This window comes from Protopterus annectens, chromosome 7.part1 (genome assembly GCF_019279795.1).
Source record: "Protopterus annectens isolate FY-2018-M chromosome 7.part1, PAN1.0, whole genome shotgun sequence".
Lineage (NCBI taxonomy): Eukaryota > Metazoa > Chordata > Ceratodontiformes > Protopteridae > Protopterus > Protopterus annectens.
Window position 1 is genome coordinate 280,824,318 of NC_056740.1, and position 18,446 is coordinate 280,842,763.

Here is an 18,446-nt window from a genome sequence, read left to right on the forward strand (position 1 = left end):
TCAGTTGATGACCCCCACTTTGTGTAGGGCATTACTGTTGCTATTCTCCACTTTGCTGGAACAAAGCCAGATTTCATGCTAGGGTTAAATAGAACACCAAGTGAGTCTGCTAGGTCCTATTTTAGATTGCTATATAAGCAACCTGGAATGTTATCTAGTCCCGTTGAGGCCATGTTTTTGGTCTTTGGGAGTGCAGACATGACCTGATTTGTAAAGATACTAGGCAGAGGACTGGTGTCAGGTATGCTTTGAGGCATGGCTGGTGGGGATAGGGGGAGGGGGGTGAAGTTTGAGCCAAATCTGTCAGTTAGCAGGTTGGCAATTTCCTCTGGTATAGTATGAGTGGTACCATCTACGAACAGTAGGGCACATAGCCGGGCATTCCCTTTTAGATTTCTGATGTAGATTTGATCATCATCTGACAAAGAAGTTCGTCAGTCAGATAACTGCAGACTTGGTGCCATCTTAAGCTTCCCAGAGAACATCATGATCCTAAAAGAGAGCCTGTTCCAAACAAATAGTTGGTGCCAAAACCATGGACTGAAACTGGATGCAAAGAAATTTATAATCATATATTTTGGCAAGTATGACTGCTTTTATAACTACAACATTGACAGCACCCCACAGGAAACTGATTAGTAGTTAGAAATCTGGGAACTTATGCTGGCAAAAAAATGTTTTGATCACTATGTATCCACTATTGTAAGGAAGTCCTTTTCACTGTGCTGGTTATATTGAAGGGTATGGCATCCAGATCCAGGCATGTAATTGTGCCCGTGTTCTTGGCACTCGTTTGGCTGATCAGTGAGTATAATGACCCCTTTTTGTATGTACCTGTCTAAACATATGTCACAGCTGGAATGACGACAGCACTTCCTCACTAACAAAGCAAGGGCCTGCATCATAATAACTATGCAGGCCATCTCAAAGTATTGTGCTTTTTCACACTATCATAGAAGATACAGAAAGGTGACCATTGTTTTGCACCTAGAGCTTTAACAGATTTTGTTCTATTAGACCTATTAAAGATTTGAAAGTCCAATGGTATCAGAAACACTCACTCAAGGAACTCAATCTCTTCTGCAGGATTAAATGAACATGCTGGATGAATATGTATACCACTTCTATGGAACCAGCTTCCCCACCACATAAAGTAAAATAGAACACAGGTGTAAAAATTTCCCATGCAAATTTACTGCAGTAGAAATTCATTATCTGCATACTTCATTTTTTCACTACTGCAGTAGTTGTATTTACCGCCAGCTGGCATCCAACTTTGATTGTGTGTATGTGTAACTTTTATTTCTACAATCTTATTCTTTTAGTTCCATTTGTGATGCCCCTGCACTGGCCGAGTAATCAAGAGCCTCAATCCTCACCACTCGCAACAGCTAGGGGATGTACACACTGGGAGGATGACAAGTACACACACAATAAAGTGCAATTTCCCTTAAGAGCACACAGAGATCATAGTCACTCTGGGGCTGATTTCTCCCTCTTTCTCCAGATCCCCAATAAGACTTCCCACTGGCACAGCCATAGGGTTAAGATCTCAGCTAAGGGGGCTAAAACAAGATCCCCAGCACCCCCTCTGTCCAACCAATGCTTCATGTCCCTGCCCAAGTAGCTGACACAGACACACTTTGAGATTTGCTTTATATACAAACACACACACACCTGAGGAAGACTGGCACAGGTTTACTAGCTATGTTCCCATCTGCCCAGACTATGAGGTCGTTTCCACTGCCACCGACCCCTACTTATCAGCTACTATAAGGCCCTTGCAAAGTGAGTCCAATCCTACTGTGTAATGCTGCTATTATCCAAATGGTAGTCTGACCAAGACATGCGAGGCTATTTAGGAGTGGCCTGTACAGTGTTAATAAATACATATGCAAGTACTCTAAGAGCTTAAATATGTCTCACAAATATCAGCCACTAAGACTAGTTTAAATATATTTAATAATAAACAACAAGACAATACTCATTCACTCAGCACAGTAATGTCAGAGTTCAAAATCACAGGAAATATGTTAAAACAACATTGCAGAACAGTCTCAAATAAATATAGAAAACATCTAAACTAATCTTTACTATATTCCTATCTATATCTAAGAGAGATACTATGCCCTAAATCTTACTTACAGCTAGGTAAGTGCAGATGATGATGATGATGAGTGGATGTTCTTGCTAGATTCAAGCCAAAATACAAAATGCCCAGTCTCTCTCTGAGAGAGTTCTTAAATTAATATCAAATATTACTGCTGGGTTAGCTTGGATGACATCACTTTTTGTCACCTGTCATCAGTTCCCAGGCTAACCCCCCCCCCCCCATTGTAGCATTTGACATCTCCTTGTGAAAAATACATAGCCTTCAGATGTTTGCAGTTGCTAGAAGACATAAAACAATAAAACACTTACAAAACAATGCAGAAGGCACCCTAGTTCTAGACATCCTGTCTCCTTGCTGCATTGAAACTAACTTTTATAACACAATCATAAAACAATTTAATTTCAACTTATTTTTTTGACGTTTTGCAAGTTGACTACGTATATTCCAGTTTCTACTATTAAAACATACATTTGCACAGGTATATATTTTTTATACATTTCTGTTCTTTTCCAGTAGGGTACACTGTAGACACATCCTTGAAGCTCAGTACTGTACAAACCCTGTTCAACACACACTTCTGTACTGGTAGTTTAATATACACATAACATATAGTTCGCTTACATTTGTAAGACAAGCATATGAATCATGTTGATATTCACAAATGACATATGATTATTTACAAAAGTCCAGATAGCTGGGCTGGCAGTATTTCTTTCTGTTACATTTCTATAAAAATCATATTAATATTCACAAATGACATAAAATTATTTACAAAATTCCAGCTAGATGGGCTGGCAGCATTTCAGTTTGTCACACCAATAATGACACATTTCATTTATTTGCTGGGTGGGGATATCTTTATCTTATAATGTCCAGTGACAATGTTGTTGTGCATACTGTCACAGGTGAATGACCATGCCTCAGTTTAACTCAAGGAATCAGGGAAAGCACCCTAAGCTTCTTCTTTGGGGGTAAGTATTCATTCTAATCCCCACTAACCTCAGCTCAGGTAAACAGAGCTACCCATCCAACAGTATGCCTTCACTGTCCTGGCTAACCAACCAGTAGCTCTGGATTACTCAACACCTTGCTTTCCAACCCTGCAAAACACTATCAAAGACTTTTGCATGCACTAATAAGAAAATACAATCCCATATTGACTCCTACATTTGCAAATTCTGAGATATGGTAAATTCATTAAACAGCAATGTTCCTGGCTGTATCGGAAAAGGCACTTACACTAATAGTTTTACCTGATTATAAACTGAGTAAAATAAAATGTTCTTTTGAATCATGCACTCTTTCTGGCTATGGACTTTATAAACATAATGAAAGGAATCATAAAGTGCCCTAAGTGAGCACAGATTTAACGTGTAAGTTCTTCAGGTGCACACCGAGCCATACTTGTGTTTCATTTTTCTGTCATCCATTTTATTTTTCTGTTATCCTTCATACTTGTTTGTGTACCAGAATATGAGGATTTGCTTAATAAGTGTTGCTCTTTCTCTCCTGGAAGCACATGCAGACTTGTAGTCCTGTTCTTATAGATGTGCAGAGCACTGCCAGATCTATAATTAACTAGATAAAGAGTTCCTTAAACACAAAGCTATAAATCTTCAGATTAAGTTCCTTTATAACTTTATTCAGAGCTAGGAGCTCATTAACATGGCACGTTAACTGAGAAATGCATGACTGACTCTGATCTGTTAATCAGCAGTAACTTAAACTGAAGATTAGCAATTAAATAAACCGAAAAATAATTAAAATGCCACCATGATTTAGGCGAAGTAATTTATAGTCTTAATCTGAATACACAGTCATCCACAGGTTTCATAGCAACAATTACACAGTAAACACTGAACCAATGTAGGAGCAGTCTTGGGCAAGTGAAAGAAAGCAATCTACACCACATCTAAATGTTCAGAGCATAACTGTCAGCCTCCCATCAGAAAAAGTGCGGAACATTACCTCTTATAATGTTGAGCAAATAGGCAAAATCTGGAATACTTAGCAGTTTATTAACAGCTTTAGCTTGGAAGTTCAGAGTATGGATAAAAAGTTCTTTTGATGAAGTACTATGATTCAATATTATTTAATATGGATTTCTTAGCACTGAATGTGTGATTGAACCTTTAATGTGGAATCGCAAGGAACATGGACTTAAAATGAAAAATGTGCCTCATAATGAGATACTCTTGAGAGATATGATTCAGAGTATAACTAAATTGCTAAGTAAATTCCAAAAATTAAACTTTTACTAGTTACAGTGTCGATACTTAGTTTTGGAACTTTAAGTGGCATATACCCTTCTTCAAGAGAAGTATTCTGAACAGAAAACCAACTTTGATTGATATGTTTATGGGCAGTTTTCTTTTGCAAATGCAAATCCGATTTTGAGTCTAGCTTTATATAGTGAGGATTTCACATAGTATATGTGTCAACAAAGATCAATGCAAAGACAATGGAACAACAATAAATTGATTGGCATGGGGTAAATTCGTAGACGTGAGTTATTAATAGACCAATGACATCAGAAGGAAAGCAATTGATAAACTGTAAAATAAAGAGCAATGGTTTGAATGTCTGAGTGGGAAGTAAAAAGACAGAGGGGGAGAGAGTAGGACAAAGTGACAAACAGAATGGCCAAAAACACATAAACTGCAGTAATGAGTAAATATGCTATTACAAAGACATGCATCTGGAGCGTTTCACTCCAAATCTCTGCTGAAAATTGCCTTTGTTCCAAGTCAGACTTTCCCAGTTAACAAATGTTAAATAAATAAATAAATAAATAAATAGAAAATAAATAAATGTGTTATAATATACACACGTAGCAGTTTTTCCCTTAATTGTTCTATATCTAGATATGCATTTTGCAATTTCATTGATTCTGTAGCATTGTTTACAAAATGCATTTCTCATAATTAAACTGCTATGCATAAATTTAGAATTATAGAAATAACCAAGTAGAATTTTTAATAACAGTTCTGCTAGAAAAGTTGTCAGTGCCTGTTATTTCTATAAGAAGACTTTAACACTCTACACAACCGGATTAATATATACTGGCCAGTGTAATAGACTGCGCTACCTTCATAATTTTTATTTTATTTTGTATTATTTTATTAATGTGTTAACCAGGAAATCTAACTAGACACAAGCCTCTTTTTATGGGTGTCCCAAGAGCACTCTCTAGCTAAGTATACTTTAATGTCAGGAATTTAATTTAGCCTTTAAATTAGGTTAATTAGTTAATTGGGAGCAATTAGTATTACGAGGGTTCAGAAAATAAAAACTTGAAACTGACAGAAGCGGTTAGAGCAGAAAAAGTGTTTTTCTCTTAAGGAAATTTAGAAAGAAGTAGAGGAGAATTAAAGGGTAGGGTTGTGGAGGAATGTAAGGATTAGGCTAGGTTTAGTTTGGATTAAATCCAGAGGATTACAAAAGCAAACTCAAAGTGTGAAAGGCTCAATGTCATTCTGCATATAGGAGTAAATGACTTGCTGGTAAAACAGTAATAAAAATGCAGGAAGAGTTTGAATAATGCAAGACCAGCATTAGATAGCTAAAATAAATAACAAATTCCTCAGAAATGCTAGTACATTCCACACTATAAGCAATGTCAGTGTACTTCGCATCATGAACTTTACTCCTCACTGAGAACTGTGGATCCTTTTGGAGCAGTGCAGAACTCTTCTGATAAGATAATTAACATATTTAGGTTCATAGGTAGGTACTACGCTATCGGCCCAAGGGCCTAAGTAAGCCTAGCCAACAAGGTTCCCTGGCTTATGTCACCCAAGAAAGTTATTTTCCTGTGCCCCTGTTGAGCAGAGCCACAGAAGTGATCCCCGGGGTGTATTTCCTATTTCCCATCCACTCATCAAGATTTTTCTTGAAGAGTGCTAATGAGGAACTTTGCTTGACATAGATGGGTAGCTTGTTCCAGAGTATGGGAAGTCTCTGGGACAGGAATCTATCCCTCCAGCATGTCCTGTTTATTGTGGTGACAAGTTTTAGGCCCCTAGAGCATGTAGCTCAGAGGGATTGGGATTTCTTTAGGTGTAGCATGTCCAACAGCTCTGGGTTTGACATAGCTTTCTATGTTAGGCAGAGATCACCTTCCGGAGTAGGCAATATGCTACAGAGAAAAGCAGGAGTTTTTTGAGACAGTCAGTGTAGGGCATCTGCTTGAGGCCAGTAATCCTCTTTGTGAGGTACTTCTGCCTTTCCAGCTGCTGCAGATGTCTTGTGAGGTACATTCCAAAAGCTGAGTTGTACTCTATAATGGGTCTAATGAGTGTCGAGTATTGGGGAACAATGACCTTTTTTTCCCTGGATGAGAACCCTTTTGTGATGAGGTGTGCCATGTAGAAGGATTTCCTGACTACTGTGGCGATGTGATTATCAAAGGATAGACTACTGTCCACCTGGGTCCCAAGGTCTCTTATCACACATTTGGCATTAAGTAGACTGCCAACTATGTGGTAGTTCATGGGTACAGAGTTTTTACCAAATGGGATGACAATGCACTTTTTGGCATTGAGCTTGAGGCCATGGCTTTGACACCAGGTATCTGTCTCAGTGAGTCCCATTTGTAGGATGTCCACATCATTAGGAGTTCTGATTATGGCTCCTAGTTTGCAGTCATCTGCTAACTTTGTTAGCCAAAGACCTTCTGTGTTAGCCTGTACTTCAGAGAAGTAGATACCAAACAGGAGAGGACCCAAGACTGAACTCTGTGGTACTCCACTTGTCACTGGTCTGAAGTTGGATTTAGAGACTGCTACTTTCACAGTGTGGGTTCTGTCAGTGAGCCAGCTGGCAACCCATCTTGTGACATAGGGATTCATACCTAGTTTAGTGAGTTTATCTATAATTCCAGAGTGGGGGGTGGTGTCAAAAGCCTTGGCAAGATCTAGATAGGCTGTGTAAACCACCTTAATCTCATCTATGGATTTGGTGACCACTTCAAAGATGTATATCAGGTTTAGGAAACATGATCTGCCTTTTACTAACCCGAACTGGGTAGGGTCCAGAGTTTGAAGATTACCAATGTCACTGTTTATAAGTTCCATGATGATACATTCCATAGCCTTGCAGACCAGGCTCATCAGGCTAATGGGGCGGTAGTTCCCAGGGTCCATTGCCAACAAGTTATGGAATACCATCCCAAAGATAATATGCCAAGTTCTAGCCAAACATCTGTCCAAGAAAGCATTAAAAATCATCTGTTATGAAACTGAGAATATGTGGAACAATTACTTCCTAATCTACACAAGATTGCTCACAGTGTGATGTAACTAATTTGTGGGTAACTAATCTCACTAAAGTGCTCCTCTTTCATCTTGCCGACTTTTCTCTGTGCTCTGCATTGTTGTATTCTTACAATTTCCTTTCCTACCCTTGTTTGTACCTCACCACAACGCAAGAAATGAATATATCATATATGCAGACCTTTCAATATCTTTCTTTGACTATATACGTATGTAGAAACCCTAAAATCAGTCAACTGCTGTTTTAGTTGCCAACTTTCCTGTCTGTTGCATTTGGTCAACAGGAAAGCTGATTGAGTTTTCTGGAAAATCAACATAATACCATGACTGAAGAATATGACCTTTCCCTGTATTGTGTGATCCCAGAGTTGGTATATTTAAATAGCATGTCAAAACAGGATGCCTCCTAGCACATCTCTCAAAAGACTTCTCACTAAGGATCTCTTTCTGGCAGTTTCTCCTCTTTAGAGATTTGGAAAGACATTTACAGATGTTCTTTCTGTACCTTATTAGAATATAATAGTTTACAAGCTATTGTTGTGTTACAGGATTTATTAGATAAAATGCACTGCATTCTCTGAAACATTTGTTTCTAGTTTTTGACACTGCTTATCTGTGCAGATAAATCTGTATTCCTCAACTTCCATTTGTTTTCTTGCAAAGGCCACTCATTCCCCAGTAAATTCCTTGGACTGGATTTGTTGTACATTACTTATATTCAGTGGTGGTGATGATGGTGATGAGTAGAGCAGTCATGCAGTACACTGCTAATGACAGTTTTCTGATGTCTGTCCTTAGGTGGCCATAAAATTAATCCAGAAAGAGAAGATAACAGATGATTTGGACCGTGTTCACCTCCAGAGGGAGATTGAGATCATGTCATCACTCAAGCACCCCAACATCATTCAGATCTATGAAGGTAAGTATGCCTTACAGTCTGTAAAACATAATCTCTGAGTGTGTTAGATAGCAGCATATGTCATTATACAAGTATTGTAGGAAGACTGAAGTAAGGTAAGAATGGCACAAAATAGTGACATACATGAATATGATGACCACATCCCACTACATATCTGACCGAGTTTCTAAAGGTTGTCGCATCATATGAAGTTCATAACAGAAAAAGAATATGTCTCGAATACCATGGATGCCTTCTGCAAAATCATTGTTCAGTAATTTTCATTTAATCTGTTAATTTCAAAATTTTTATTTGCTAATATGAATATGTTCAGTATTACTTAAAATGTTGTGTTTCAAGCTTTTATTTCAGACTTTTGCAGCCTTAATGGTTTTATTTTCATTGTTATGTTTTTTAACCATTTATGCTTCAGCCTTCTAAACAGTAACTATGCCAGATTCAGATTTCTTATATGTGGGAAATTGCTTAAGAGCCTGTTGAAGGTTTCACTGAGAGGTCTGGGAACTTAAAGTTAGCAACCATATTCTATCTATTTGGCTGCTGTTGTACTATGCAGATCCAAATCAAGCTTCATTCACTGAAGACCTGGTTAACTCAGGTCCTACTTGTACTCAACTCCCTTACAACAAAAATGCACTTTTGGTACCCCTTCTGCAACTTGCTCATTCTTTTTAATATTAAAGGCAGTAACAACAACAAAAAGACATTTCAGATGAAACCTCATCAACCTTCAAATGCCTCACTCTCTGCCTAGAACAGATCTTCAACTTCTAAAGCAATGGGCAAATAGAAAGAAAGGAAGAAAGAATATTAACTTCCACAGTTTTGGATCAGTGAAATTTCTCTCTCCCTTTCAAAACTAGCTAAAGAAGCTATTAGCAAAGGTGTACTTTTTGCCCAGCTGAAATATGGCCTTCCCATCCTAGCTGCTACCTCTGTAAAAATCTGTCCTGTCAACAAGTAATTTCTTATACAATATGCCAGGTCTTCTCAAAGTTTCCCTTCCCCCCATGGACACTACTGTCAGACTCTAATTAAAGCTAAATGGATGCCAGTAAAGCAAAGCAATAACCTCCTTCTTGGCTCACTTCTCTTTAAATCAATCTACCTAGAAGCATTTTCTCCCCCTTGTAGCAAAGCTCAAAACAAAAACCTCCTCATATAACATAATGAACTCAGTCACACTCTGGACCCAGTCTACTAACCAATAGAAAAACAACTTGCACCCAAACTTTTGGAATCTTTGATTCACAATCTAGAAGGCATAGCCTCCTACTCCAGCTTTAGATCACAATTCACAATGCACCTCCTGAAACAAACCCGATCTAAGTGCTTTTAATCTAGCCATAGGGCCTAACCATTTTCCTCCGGGTCTATATTAGAACACCGAACATTTAAAATGTTGAGTGTTCTAATATCAACCCAATTTCAGCGAATGCTGAAAATATCGAAGAAGCAGAAAAACAAATTCTTTCCTAGGGAAAGAATTTGGTTGTCTGTTTCTGTTGCTTCGGTATTTTCAGCGCTCTGTTGGAAAGTTACGGGTTGGGTTCAGGTAAGTGTACGATTGAGTGCAGGTTAGGTATGTGTGCGATTGTGTGGACATGAGGGTTAGGGCGGGTTAGGTGAGTTAGGGTTAGGGTGTGGGTTAGGTATGTGTGCGATTGTGTGGACATGAGGGTTAGGGTGGGTTAGGTGAGTTAGGGTTAGGGTGCGGGTTAGGTATGTGTGCGATTCTGTGGACATGAGGGTTAGGGCGGGTTAGGTGAGTTAGGGTTAGGGTGCGGGTGAGGTGAGTGTGCGATAGTGATGGACCTTAGGGTTAGGGTTTGGGTTAAGGTAAGTGGATAGTTAGTGGTGTGTGTATAGTTTAGTGTAGGGTTAGGTTTAAGATTTTAGGTGTATGTGTGTGGATTGCTGTTTGTTTGGTGTGCTTGTGTTGTGTGTATGTTTTTTGGAACAGCAAATTTTTTCCCTAGGAAAAAATTCGCTGTTCTGAATGTTCGATGTTTGGTATTTTTGATATGTAGGGTTCGATATTAGAACACTAGACATTTTGAATGTTCGGTGTTCTAATATAGACCCTTTTCCTCCATCCTACCTATTCCATCACCATTCACCACCTCTGCCTCTGCTCACGAATTTAAGACACGCTATATACTATCAGTGTAAGCAAGCCAGCATATACAGTTTAATTTCTTCCTCTTTCAAAGAATTTGTGACATACTAGCTACAACTCTTAATTGCATTTTTCTCTGTTGAGTGTATCTTTTACTTATTTCTGCAAATATGTACAATTTTATCTCTTGTTTCATTGTATTCATCCAGGGCTTATCTACAGGTCATTGAAGCACTGGGGTCCATCTAAATGGTCAGGAACTACACACACACACACACACACACACACACACACACACACACACACACACACACACACACATGCATACACATTTTTTTCTCTGAGCCTTCAATCAAGCTACCTTTACAGCCACGAGCACCTACTTGTTCCACTTTAAATTATTAGCGTTACTGTGTTTCTGTAGAATACCACTGTTGATATTCCAGGGCTTTTAGTGGAGAAAGCTAAAATGTGTGTAGCATCTTAGTAGTTACTGTTTTCTCATCATAACCTTTATAGCAATACATAATGGTGTAGTATATGTTATAATAGCTTGGTATCAACCGTGGTTACCTTTTGTTTTTTTTCCTCTGCTTTTCTTGCAGTTTGTGTTGCTCATAGAATTGTGCTGTTTCTTACAAGGTATGCTGCCCCCTCCCCTGCATCCTCTATCTTAGTTACTTGGTAATCAGAGTGTTTTAAAACTTCAGACCTAATATTTATCGTATTTTCCTTTTTATTTCCAGTCCCCTCAGCAAATGTTTTATTCTGTGTCCTGGCCAACCTCCAATAAACCAAATGCTGTCAGATTGCCCTGCACTGTGAGATCTTGCGTCGGTGGAACACTAAATTGCTTTCAGCTAAACTAGTGTATGCTAGAATTGTATTTAATCTGTCCTGTAAACTGAAGGCATTTTGCTATAGCTTTTTACTGTAAGCGTGCACACTACTGGACCCCCACCCCCATTTGTTTCTCTTCCTATTGTACTCCTAGGTCAAGTACTTAAAACTACTTTCTTTCTCTTGGAAAAGGCTTCCCTATGTACCTGCAGCCCATACTTGTCTTGTTTCTCCCTACAGAAACAGTGGTTCTTTTCACCACACTGTACTGGATTACTACCATAAGATTTCTAGGTATTAGTAAGATACTGCAATACACTGGCCTGGGACTGACTGAGCTCGCTTTTCCTGATTGTTTTTTTTTTTTTTGGAAGCTGGCCTGGTCCGTTCTTTTCTGGTTCATCCTGCTCCATTTGCCCTCACTGCACTCAGACTCACTCCACTCCCCTACCATACCCCCATTCCCACACACCCCGACATCATTTCCTTTATAGCTAAACCCACTTTGCCCCACCTCCACACTAGCCAATAGACACCCCCTCTCCTCTACTCATACCTCACATCACCGTTAACTGTAACACCCCACTCCCACCCCCCCGAGCCTTACCTACTTTTAACTCTTTCAGTCACTCACTTTATAAAACTCCTTCAGTCAATCCTGATTTCTTCTACTTACCTTAAATACATGTTTACCCTTAAATTAGTTCTGAGCTGAAAACTAAATCATGGCTATACCTTTCAAAACTCTATTTCTCCCCCTCCTATTTCTAATTTTTTTCTGAGCTCTAACCACTTACCATACTCCTCACTTGCTTACCACCCTATCTTCCACACTCTCTTATCCCACTAACCACCATACAAGTAACTACTCCACCCCTATTGCCCCCGCTGTCTTTAACCATACCACTATATCATTTCACAAGTTCAAAGTATTGTACATACCAAATGCTCAACCTCTCATCAAGACAAAACATCAGTTCCTTTGCAAATATTTATTTGTACAAGTACTTCAAAGCACAATACTACTCTTACCTGGTGGTATTCACCCCAATCCAGACCCTTGCCAACAGCACTCTAACCATACATATACAGCACCCCCTTTCCAACTGCCTCACAAATAACTCATTACGATCACAAGCCTCCAAAAATCTTTTTTGTCAATTAATATACAAATCATTGTCAATAAAAGTATCCTCCTTTACACCTGGATTTCTCAGTATAACCCAGATATACTGTACTTGCCCTGTCTGAGACATGGCTAAAACCTCATATTACAAACTGTGCAGTTCTTCCCTCTGGTTATAATATTGTTCGACTGGACAGAAGTAAAAAAAGGGTGGAGGAGTAGTTATACTCTACTCTGACCAGCTCTATCTCTCTCCCTCTTTTAATAGCTATTCCTCTTTCTACCCTGCTGAAATACTTATAGCAACCTGTAACCTAAATTAATACAACAAACTTGTCATTGCAGCAATCTGCATGCCCCCAGGTAAAAACATTCCCATACTCAAGCAGTTTCTTTCTTGGATTTCTATATCCATTCCCTATGAAACCATCATCCTTGGTGATATGAATATTGACTGGAACCTTTTTAATACTGCATCCCCTAGCTACTCTATAAACCTTTATGGATTTACCAAGCTGATCACCTCAGCCATGCACCAGCAAACAAATTACTAGAATGGCTCAGTCATCGACTGAATATTAACATCCAACACCCAGTGCTATCATAACACTTCCACCCTACCTAGCTCCCTTAGTGACCACATCCCCACCTCAGTAGTAAGACACTCTACCAATATTAACAAGATCCACCAATACAAAGAATCTCGTAACCTTAAAAACTACAACCCTGTCACCCTAAACAAATCACTGTCCACTGTAAACTGGTCATTCCTACACACATTACCCCTTAATGAGGCTGTCCAAAGCTAAAACAATATATTCCTAGAAACCCTTAACACCCTGACTCCCAGTAGAATATTTAGGCTAAAATGTAATTATACACCATGGCTAAACCAGGCAACTTGATCACTTATGAACAGAGAGACAGTACTTGGAGAGCATGCAAAAAAAATAACAACTCAACTTTCCACCTGAACATATATAAACAGCTGTGCAACCAAACAAAAAGCAGGTCCTACTAGACAAAATTTTTTATCAAAAACCTCTGAGCAACCCACATTCCAACCTGAAGAAATTCTGGCACTCAATAAACAAATTACTATCCCCAGGGAACCCCTCTTCACCAAACCCCTTCCCTAACAAACCTTCTAATGAAACTGCAACCCTACTTAACAACGTTTTTATCAAAACAATAGAAAAGCTTATTAAACCAGAAACTCTTGATATTAAGACTCCACCTCCCACCTCATCTCTTCTCTCGTTCTCCCTAGCACACATAGCAACTTCCTTCATCAGATCACTTCTTAACAAACTCAAACCCTGTTCCCCATCAGCCGACAAACTTCCTCCATTATTTCTCAAATATACAGCCAAATCCATAGCATACCCTGTATCTATACTTATCAATAGATGCATCCAAGAAAATACAGTACCAGATATCTGGGAAAAATTCTTCGTAATACCCCTCCAAAAGGGAGGAAATTCTACAGAAAAATTCTTCGTAATACCCCTCCAAAAGGGAGGAAATTCTACAGAACCCTCAAATTACAGACCTATTGCCATATTATCCCCCTTATCCAAGATTCTGGAAAAATGTATACATTGACAAATACTAAACCATCTCTTACAGGCAAACCTAATTACACCCACACAGCACAGTTTCCGACCCTCGCACAGTATTACCACTGCCCTTCTATCTTTCACACACAACATTGCCCGAGCCAGAGATAATAATAAACTCATATCAGCTCTATTCCTTGACCTATCCAAAACATTTGATACCATTTCCCATCCCATCCTCCAAAACAATCTTTCCAACCTACAACTCTCTACCTCCACTACCTCCTGGTTTAACAGCTACCTCTCAAACAGATGTCAGTCTGTCAGATGGCAAACATCCTTCTCCCCTTTTTGTCTTGTTAAGACCGGGGTTTCTCAGGGTCCTGTCCTGGGCCCCTTACTTTTTAATATATGTACAAATAACCTCCATGTCTCCTGCCCCCACTCTACCTTAATACAGTACGCAGATGATTCCAGAGTTATTAACACCTCCGACAATATACAAAATCTCCACATTGTCACTCAACAATCTCTGCACCTAATAGAATAATGGCTAACTGAAAACAACCTGCTTCTCAACCCCATAAAGATCAAGCTTCTCCTTTTCCTTCCAAAAAACCTAAATCCAGCTAAAGACAACTTCGCCATCTCATCCTTAGATAATACAATCATCGCCACCGACTCAAACACCAAATTGCTTGGTGTTACTATAGATGACCAATTAAAATTCAACCTACATATCTTAAAGTGTATCAAAACGTCCAGTCAAAAACTAGGTCTTCTATATGGCAACAACAAATATATACCTAACAAATCTAGACCTATACTGGCTCAAACATTTATTCCACCATCCCTGCTGTATGCTGCTCCCATACTTACTAACCTCCAAAATAATCTCTTAACCAAACTAGAAACCACCTATAACAAGATAGCCAGATTTGCAGGCAGTAATAGCTACAAATCCCATTATTGTATGTCCCAGAAAAGCTTAAGATGGCCTGAGCTCCCCCACATGCTTCAAATATCACAACTACAAATTGCACACAGGATCCTAAATAGCCCTAACTCCTGCCCTACTCTACACATCCAATCGTGACCACAGAAGCACACAGCAAAACCTTCTGCAGTTGACCAAGAAAAACAAAAATCTTGGAAAAATATTTTACAGTCATTCAATTGCATACTCATGGAACAAACTTCCATTGTCCCTTTGTTCCACTATCAAAAGTGGTGAATTCAAAAAGCAACTAAAAATTAATTTCCAACATGCATGGATCTGTACTTGACAGGAAATTACCTAATGAATTTTTCTTCTTCTTTCAATTAACATATCTGCCTGGTATCTACCAAAATTGTCTACATATATTATCTCTGCAGTTAGTACCTAGCTACTAAATGCATCTTTGTTGTACTATGTCATGATGTTACTCTGATTTTTTTTTAGGCATTGCTACATTCCTTGCAAATAACTTAATGCTAACCAAATTTCTCAAACATGTTGTTACTGCATTCTCAAAATACTGTACTTTTGTCATGTATATATTCGCATTGTATATTTCTCTCTGTTTTTGTACTAAGTATCTTACAACTTGAATTGTTAAGTTTTCTTATTTTTTAATTACTTTCCTGGAGCTTTTCTCCCCGGGTCTCCACTGAAAAAGGGCTGTCTGGGCCCAGTTGGACTAACCTGGTTAACAAATGTAAAAATATAAAAATAAATAAATAAATAAAATAAGTGTGGCCATTGCCATTCAGGTAGTCATCAGAAGTATTTTTTTTTTATTTGTTTTTTGTTTGTCAAAGCCCTACTGATTTCTGCATATGCCTGTAAGGTTCAAGGATTGAACATGCATGGGATTTGTCATCTGCTTCTCCAAGTGATGTTCCCCTCAACAGTACCCACCTCCATTGTTGTCAGATGTCATCATCTACCTCTAATCTGTTATGGGGTTGTAGGCAGAGTGCCCACCCTGGGGCACATGCTCCCAACCCTCTCTCCATGGAGAATTAAGAAAGCTCAGCCTTGTCAATCTCAGGGTCTGGGTTTTAATCAAGGCGAGTACTCTAGGACATAGTCCAGTCTTCATCCCCATACACCCTGAACCGATAAGTGATTATAGTTTAACTGTACTGTTACAAAAATGACTATGGTCTAAAACTACTTGGTAAGTGTTACTGCCATAAGAGACAGTAACAACGGAGTTTATAAAGGAACCTCTTAGATGAGTAAGCAAAGACAGAAAATAATTAATGTGAGCAACATGCAGTAACAATGGTAATGCTAATGGCTCCAAAATAGAAGTGATACTGTAATAGGGGGCGGAGCCTAGATGGCAAACAGATAAGCAGCATCTTTTACAGCTCCATAAAACAGTACTAGAAAACAGGAAAAAAAATATTTTCATTAACTAGAAATTGCAAAACAATATCAAAGAACTTAAGAATTACAACACTATCAAATTTCAAGAAATTTTATTGAGTTTTTCCTGTCAAAATATATTGGAGAACATCACAACTGTATGGAAATGGCCAGCTTAAAGAATTCTCACTCAGAAACTACTCTGAAGAAAGAGATTCAACTGATGTCTTCCACATTACATGAACTGTCTTTGAAAATGGATAGATTTACTGATAACTTAGAAAGTCTCAAGGAAAACTGCCAAAAGCAAACAGATGTACTAAAAGAAATATTACAGCAGCAACAAAATAAATGACTTGATATAGAGACATCACTAAATGACATAGATGGGAGGCTCAAAGAAGAGGAAAATCAGACAGAATTCTTGCTACACCAAAATAACTGGCTAATCAACAAAGTGGATGATTTAGAGAACAGGGAGAGAAGAACTAATATAAGAATATTTGGTCTTCCAGAAAAAACTGAGGGAGAAGACATCATCACCTTTTTTGAACTCTTGGTTTCCTGAAGTGCTTGATTTAAAAGAGGGATTATCAAATGGAATAGAGAGAGCTCACAGAGCCATGGTAAATACTTTTCACCTAATGCACCACCAAGATCAATTGTGGTAAAGTTTCTGTCTTTTTTGGATAAAGAGCTCATACTAAAATCAGCCTGGAGGAAAAGTCCCATAATATATAAACAGAGTCAAATTAGATTTGACAATGACTATTTTGCAAAAGTGTTAGAATTAAGGGAAAAAAAACATGGCCATTTGTGAAATTTTTCAAACAAAATAAAATAAAAGTTCAAATGGTCTATCCTGCTAAAATCAGAATTTTCTATTCAAATGACTTGAGAACTTTGAGCAACATTGAATAAGTTTCTACCTTCATCAAGAATAATAATATCATCACAATTCCTGAAGAAATGGACTGGTCTGTATCATCCAATCTGAAAAGATCCCCAGAGAGAAACACTTGGACTGATGTAAGGAAAAAAACTGATTCTAAAACTATGCAGTCTTCCAAATCTCTCAAGGATTCAACAAAGATATAGACTTCTGGACTTTACTTCAAAAAGTATGTATTTTATCTATTACATTGACTATAATACTCTGCGACATTTATGCTTTTTCTTAAACTTATACTTTCTGTAACATATTCATCACAAGTCTGGTAATTATATCTGACAATGAAAAGTGTTTTTATAATTAGAGTGGCACTTAGAAATATAATTAAATTCCTTTCATAAACTGTGCACTTTACTGACTTGGTCATATTCGGACATCAGCACATACACCCCCTGGGCTGAATGAATATGCTTCTATAAAATGTATATTGAAGTTAAAAGCACTTTCTAGATAAAATGTTAACTTAAAGCATATGCTTTTAATCTAATACTTTTTCTATTAAGTTTATTAGATTAGTATAGGTTATATTAATACACAAACTGATGTTTATCGTATCTAACTTACATTTTTTACATACATTTTTTAGATATTTAATTTATATAATTTTTTATGCAAGTCATGGATATAATGAAAGATAGTTAGGGTCCTTTAGAGGTGCCTATCATTTTGTCTGATTTTTCTGATTTTTCGATATTTAGATTGAATATAAATACAAACAAAAAGTTTTTGTAATAGTAAGTATTTTATGATTTTATAATATTTATTAGGGGTTTTTAATAACATGTAAAAACAAGTTTTTTTTTTTTACTGTTGCCATAGCTTCTAAGGCATTGCAATAAATTGTAAGTCAGGAAGCAAGGGCACTTTAAATATGAAGTAGTTTTAACTGATGGTTCAGTCAAGGATTTAACTGTCTAATTGTTTAATTATGTTGAATGTGAGTATAAAATGGAGGTTTTTATGGCTGTTGAGTTTTCTGATGAAGTTGGGGCATTTGCCTTGACGAAAGCGCTTACAATAAATTGGTCTTTTTGAAGTGTGAAGCAGCTAACTTGCTTTTTTGTTGTTTTTTAAATTCCTTTCATAGTAAATGAGGAAACCAGGCTTAAATATTACCTATCATATCATTTTATTTAGTCATATATAAAAGGTGAACAGAGAGAACATCTTCACAAATGTTTTTTTT

At 37.8% G+C, this 18,446-nt stretch overlaps 1 protein-coding gene across 1 annotated transcript in view; it reads left to right on the forward strand.

The window, feature by feature from the left end:
• The window catches only part of LOC122807732 (NUAK family SNF1-like kinase 1), a 721,770-nt gene that overhangs the window by 231,134 nt on the left and 472,190 nt on the right, over positions 1-18,446 (forward strand). The window contains exon 2 of the mRNA XM_044078715.1: positions 8,185-8,305. Coding sequence (XP_043934650.1) covers positions 8,185-8,305 — 121 coding nt within the window. The remainder of the gene's footprint in view (positions 1-8,184; positions 8,306-18,446) is intronic.